The sequence below is a fragment of the Pundamilia nyererei genome, unplaced genomic scaffold (assembly GCF_000239375.1).
Source record: "Pundamilia nyererei isolate P.nyererei 1_Seehausen unplaced genomic scaffold, PunNye1.0 scaffold00010, whole genome shotgun sequence".
Classification (NCBI taxonomy): Eukaryota; Metazoa; Chordata; class Actinopteri; order Cichliformes; family Cichlidae; genus Pundamilia; species Pundamilia nyererei.
The window spans coordinates 1,164,266-1,170,881 of record NW_005187411.1 but is presented as its reverse complement, the minus strand read 5'-3'; the positions used below and the strand labels follow the sequence as shown (position 1 = coordinate 1,170,881).

Below are 6,616 nucleotides of genomic sequence, written 5' to 3'. Positions count from 1 at the left end.
TGTGTGTGTGTGTGTGTGTGTGTGTGTGTGTGTGTGTGTGTGTGTGTGTGTGTGTGTGTGTGTGTGTGTGTGTGTGTGTGTGTGTGTTGTTTGGCTTGCTCACGCAGTCCTAATATAGGCTCAGTCTTATGTCCCAACCAAACTACATGTCTTGCAGATCTTATCTTAAAATCCAAACAACTTCAGTGAGTTGTGCATGTAGGAGCCAGGAGGTAGAAAAACACAGCATTAAAAATATTTCTACACTTTTTTTCCCTCTAGGCAGAATTCTCCTCCTGCCTGTCTCTGTTTAACTACAACATCCTGCCTTTAAACTGTCAAATTAACATCCCTTTTACCTCTGTTTCAGGTGATATTCATGGGCAGTACACAGACCTATTGAGGCTGTTTGAATATGGTGGCTTCCCTCCAGAGGCAAATTACCTTTTCCTGGGTGATTATGTAGACAGAGGGAAACAATCCCTGGAAACCATTTGCCTTCTGCTTGCCTACAAGATCAAATACCCAGAGAACTTTTTCCTGCTCAGGGGCAACCATGAGTGTGCTTCCATCAACCGCATCTATGGGTTCTACGACGAGTGTAAGTACTAATAAACTGAGGCTTTACACAGGCGCAGTTCAGTTCTGAGAATATCTTTTGATTTCTTTCACCAGGCAAGCGCAGGTTCAACATCAAGTTGTGGAAGACTTTCACTGACTGCTTTAACTGCCTCCCCATTGCTGCTATTATTGATGAGAAAATCTTCTGCTGCCATGGAGGTGAGGGAGCTACCGTCGACACTCGCTGCCCTGAATCTGAACTGCAGCTTTTTATTAACCCGTGTTTGAAATAGCTCTATAGTGTCTTTAATCAAAAGCAATCTTTTTGCCTTTTTGTTCCAGGGCTGTCACCGGACTTGCAGTCGATGGAGCAAATCCGCAGGATCATGAGGCCCACAGACGTGCCCGACACAGGTACTGTGTGTACCTGCATGTTCTTAGATGTATGCTCGTACTTGACACTGAACATGTTCACTTCCTCTGGATTCCTCCCAGGAATTTAAGTTTATTTTTAAATGGAAAAAACAGCCTCTCTCTTCCTGAGTGTATGACTGTTTCATCAGTAGATCATCTTTGTTACATCAGCCAAGGTTTTAGCAGATTTTTCCATTTGTCTGTTTATTCTCTCCTTTCCACTTTTTTCCCCGCTTTGTGTTCCTCGGGTCCATCTATCTTCTACCTGTGTGTATCCCAGGTCTGCTGTGTGACCTGTTGTGGTCAGATCCAGACAAGGATGTACAAGGCTGGGGAGAGAACGACCGCGGGGTCTCCTTCACCTTCGGAGCAGATGTGGTCAGTAAGTTCCTAAACCGGCATGACCTGGACCTCATCTGCAGAGCCCACCAGGTAATTGGGAGTGGAATTGGGTACGAGTCTGATTGTGAAGTGAAAGTTCCTGTAGGCACAAAGCTAGGATATTGATTAGCCTTTTTCTTTCTTTTTTTCTGTGATTTAAAATTGTTTATCCATTTGCTTCAGTTATGTCCATCCTCAATTTTAATTAATGTTGTTGATGAGAGGACACAGAAAACAGAGCAGAAAACATCTATTAATAGAAGCTTTCTAATTTCCTGCTCCCATTCGTTCTCTGTATTCCTCCCATGTATTGTACATACAGGCACTCAGTTTATAATATTTTTTCTTGTTTAAAATATTATTATGCAAACTATGACGAGGCACTTTATTCATTTACGGCCTGGAGATAGAATAGATGTCTCTTGCTTAACTTGATCTCCTACCAGTGGAGTGGAGTGCATGGAGAAAGGTAAACAGGAGCAACACTTGTAGTATAAAGAGTCATCCACTTATGACACTGTTGCCTGTTGATTGTCACAAATAAGACTTTCTCAAAGTACTGATCATACAACTGAACAATCAGGAGACTGGTTCCTAAGTTACCCACGGTTATTTCAGCTCTGCATTTGGTTTTTCTTATTGATTTCAGATGTAGGTGGTTACGTACACTCAACCTTGATAGCAAACTTGGATTGTGAAACTAGCTGAAGGCCTGTTTCTTGGTATTGATTTTTTTGTAGGCGCTGGAATAATGTCATCTTTCTTTTAACAGGTTGTGGAGGATGGATACGAGTTCTTTGCCAAACGCCAACTGGTCACACTTTTCTCTGCTCCAAACTACTGCGGGGAGTTTGATAATGCAGGCGGTATGATGAGTGTTGATGAATCCCTCATGTGCTCCTTCCAGGTAGTGTGAAAACCATTTGCCTTTTTCGGGTGTTTGTGTGTGTGTGTGTGTGTGTGAACTGACAGTGACACATTTCTCTGTGTTTGTGTTTTAAAGATCCTAAAGCCCTCAGAGAAGAAGGCCAAGTATCAGTACGGTGGTGTAAATTCTGGCCGGCCCGTCACCCCACCCCGCACCACCCAAGCCCCCAAGAAGAGGTGAACATACAACCGTGGCTCTCCCTCCTCCTTCTCACCTCATACAACCCCCGTCTGCCGTCATGGCACCCCTCTGTAACTCCCCTGTATAGTGAAGATACAGGGCTTATCTAATTGCCCGAATCTTTTTTTCTCCTCCTTCCCCACTCAACCAACCCCCCGTCAACTCCACTGACAGCTCTTTTCTTAATGTGTACGTGTACATAAATTTGCTGTGACCAATCTTTTTCTCTTTTTTTGCCTGTTTGTTGGTATTTTTGATATTATTAACAAATAATCTTTTTTGGTGGTTTTATTTCTAATGCTTTGTTTTCTTTCTTCTCTGGTTTTCTGGGCTTCTGTGTTGTGTAAAGGAATGGCTACTCTGTTTAGAGCGGCAACATGACCAAGTCACCATAAATCTTTTTCAAAACAAAATGAAGGTTCAACGTTATTTTGCCTTGACCTCTGAAAAAGCCGAGAGAATCTTTTCCGTGTGTTTCAGTTCAGACTGCGGTTTCTGTGCAATGATAGTTCCCTAGACACAAATAACATTTCTTTTAATCCAGTTTAACATCTTAAACTCGTTACAGCATGTGCAGTGCACTTTGTGGTTGTTGTGCACAAGCCCATTTTATATATTTAACCAATGAGAAAGCGCAACTCCCAATGAGTAGCAGAGAATGTGAACAGACCGACTTGAATGAAATGTAGAGGCTAAATCAGATGCTGCTGGCAGTGACACGCTCTACCCGAAAACAACGCCCTCTGGGCATCGATTTCTCCACTCTGTTAATGCCTCCCTGCGCCACAGCTCCACTCCCACACAAAAACATGCCGCTCTCCACAGAAAGCTGGCATTAACCTTTTCTTTGGTGTATTTAATATTTGTTCTGATTAGGATCATTTGCCTTCATTTAAAAAAAAGAAAAAGATCTTGATTTATAGTGAAAGGTGAGCGAGAGAGACTTTTTGAATGTTTGAATGTCTGTGGTGGGTTAAGTTCTTGCAGAAGCATTTATGACAGTGGTGGGTTTTAAATGGGAGCAGCTAATATAAGGAGATTGTGCTCTGCAAAGCTGGATCTTTGTATGGAGAGAATAAAGATAAGAAATGTTAAACCACTGGCTGCAATTTCACAGGATTCTAAATAAGCTCTTACATTGTTTTAAAAAAAAAAAGCTTGACAAAATGCCCCACAATATTACAAGTGTTTAGTTCAACGTGCATGTAGCACAGTAAAAACAAACACAAAGCTTTTTAGAAGCTTTGTGGGAAAATGCCAGCCGTCCAGGATAAACTGATAGAGTTGGGAGTGGGTGGCGGAGCAGGCAGTTTTAGCATCACTGTACGATTGTGTTGCCACCTGGTGTGTAAATACAGTACTACAGTTAAAAAAAAAATGATACGATTTCAAATTAGACACTTCAGGATGGAGCTTCATCATATTAGCAGTCCACACATGGGGTGTCCTTTGCTACAAGAAGGTACTTAGACACTGGCCAGCAATAAGCTTGGTTGGTGAGTCAGCTTTAGTGTGCTGCACATGAGGTGCAGTTGAAATTTTGTGAAAAACAGTTGCCTCTTTTCTTTCATTCTTTCTACTTTGTTTTGCTCTTTGTTGTATTTTTATGTTGTCTGTTCACATTGTTTACTTTCATTTCACTTAATTTATTTCCTAATAATGATAATAAGAATAAAATGAGGTGTTACCAAAATCTGTTTTGCAATTTGTACAAGTTTGTTTGAAAGTCTTTAAATTCAATAAAATGGATGGAACCTAAATGCTGTTTTTAAATTATTGACTGTAATGTGTGGGCAGCTTTTACACACTGTACACTTATTTGTCACAATATATAGTTAAAGTTTTATATTCTCCTGGCTTAAATAAGAGAGGGTCCACATTTGCGTGGTCATTTTGTCTCCTCCTCCATCACCCTATATCTAATATCCTCTGTCACACCAACCCTCTCATGCCCTCCTTCACTACATCCATGAATCTTGTCTGTGCCCTTCCTCTTTTACTCCTCCTGCCTGGCAGGTCAATATTCAACATCCTTTGTGCAGTATATCTTTTTTTTTTTTGTCAAGGGCACTGTTTCCAAACCATGCATCATAGCAGGCCTCACTACCCTCTTGTAAACCTTTCCTCTTACTCCTGCTGCTATCCTTCTGTCACCAATCACCCCTGGCACTCATCTTTACCCACTCCACCTTAGCTGCACTGTATTTCACTTCTCTGGTCTAATATCTATTGCTTTGGACATTTGACCCCCAAGTATTTAAACTCGTCCACCTTCACTACCTCTGCTCTTTGTATCTATATTGTTACACCTGCCTCCTTGTCATTCACACACATAGTCTGTTTTGCATCTACTGACTTTCCTTTCTCTTCTCCAGAGCATACCTTCACCTCTCTAGTCTCTCTTAGACCTACTCTCTCCTCTCACTGCAGATCACAATGTTGTCTGCAAACATTAATATTTGTCCACTCTTGCCTGACCTCATCTTTCAGCCCATCCATCACTGCTGCAAACCAGAAAACCTCCAGAGCCAATCCCAGATGTCATCCCAACCCTACTTTGAACTCAAAGGTCACGCCTTCCACATACCTCACCCCTGTCTCACTGTGCTCCACCACCCTCAGATACTTCACTGCCACTCCCGAATTCCTATTGGCACCCTATCAAATGCTTTCTCTAGATCTACAAAAATACACAGTGCAACTCCTTCTGAGCTTCTCTGTATTTCTCCATCAGCACTGTCATAGTAAACATCACATCTGTGGTGCTCTTTCTCAGCATGAGGCCATGCTACTTCTCATTGATCACCACCTCTGCTTAACAAAGCTTCATCAACTCTTTCCCATGGCTTCATGATATAACTTATCATCCCTCTGTAGTTACTACAGGTCTGAACATTGTGCTTCTTCTTGAAAGTCAGTGCTAACACACTTCTCCATCCCAAACAAAAAACAATCTGGAAAAAAAGTCCACGGCTCTCTCTCCAAGTCTCTCCAAGACATCTTCATACCTCCACAAGTATGTCATCTGAATCAACCATCATTCCTACTCTTCATCTTCTTCATAGCTGGCCTCGCTTCCCTTCACTCATCCTATGCACTAACTAACTTCCCTTAATTTGTCCTCCTCTCACTCTCATTTCCCTCATTCAACAGCTCTTCAAAGTGCTCTACTCCTTTCATATTTTCAACACACCCTCTTCACTCATTCATACATTTCCATCTCCATCCTTTTGTATGCAGCAGAAGTGAATCAGCGTGGCAGTTTAGGCAGCTAAAAATGCCAAACAACTCTAAGCCCATTTCAGAGCCCTCTGGAGAAAAAGGCCTGAACACAATGAGGTCAGTGACAGAGAAAACAGTGAGGGTCCAAGTGGAGATGAGATGAGCGCCAAGCAACAATGAGCCATAGTACCACTTTCAGAACAATAAAGAAATAGCAATGGGGTTTTTATTTATTTGTAAACATGTGCACAAAATAATCTTCTTTCATAACCTGTGGAAACACTGCTGGAGGCTATCATCATCACTGGATATATTCACTGTCCACAGACTTCACATAGGAAAAGGTCAGATAAGGAGGAGTCCTCTGTTTCTCCTTTGGTTGTGTCACTGGTTTTTCCATTCAAAATGTCACTACCCAGATAATTCTGGAATAACATTTGATTGAATAATCACTCCAAACTAATTATTGTACATATTAAATGTTAAGATTATTCACTGAAACAAATCTGATCTTTGAAGTTAAACCACTGTTTCAAATGAGGTTTGTTGGTTTGAATAGTGATGTTGCATTCACAGAAATGCTTTGATTTACACAACATTACAATATGATATATAATTAACAATGAATATGCAAGGAGTGGAGTCAGTGAAGGTAAATGAGTTTAAACCTGTCAACCATCTAAAGCAATGGACAGTACACATGAGGACTAAGGGAGTGCAGGCAGCGCGGTGTGGATGAAGACAAGACGATAGACCTGCTGTGATGTTTGGTTTGTAGACAGCAGCCATCATGGGGTGTATCTGGGATGATCAGGGAGAGGAGTACAGAAGTCTGGTGAGGAACTTTGTCGCATGGAGTCACACAAACCACCTGCAACTCAACACCTCAAAGACTAAGGAACTGGTTGTGGACTTCGGGAGGTCCAGAGAAGGTCCACTGCCGGTTCAGAT

General features: G+C 41.7%; 1 protein-coding gene across 1 annotated transcript in view; it reads left to right on the top strand.

Annotated features, from left to right (window-relative positions):
- The window catches only part of LOC102209796 (serine/threonine-protein phosphatase PP1-beta catalytic subunit), an 11,369-nt gene extending 8,708 nt beyond the window's left edge, over window positions 1–2,661 (top strand). The window contains exons 3-8 of the mRNA XM_005723755.1: window positions 350–580; window positions 655–759; window positions 883–954; window positions 1,235–1,386; window positions 2,108–2,242; window positions 2,339–2,661. Coding sequence (XP_005723812.1) covers window positions 350–580; window positions 655–759; window positions 883–954; window positions 1,235–1,386; window positions 2,108–2,242; window positions 2,339–2,443 — 800 coding nt within the window. The 3' untranslated portion in view covers window positions 2,444–2,661. The remainder of the gene's footprint in view (window positions 1–349; window positions 581–654; window positions 760–882; window positions 955–1,234; window positions 1,387–2,107; window positions 2,243–2,338) is intronic.
- Window positions 2,662–6,616: the final 3,955 nt, after the last annotated feature.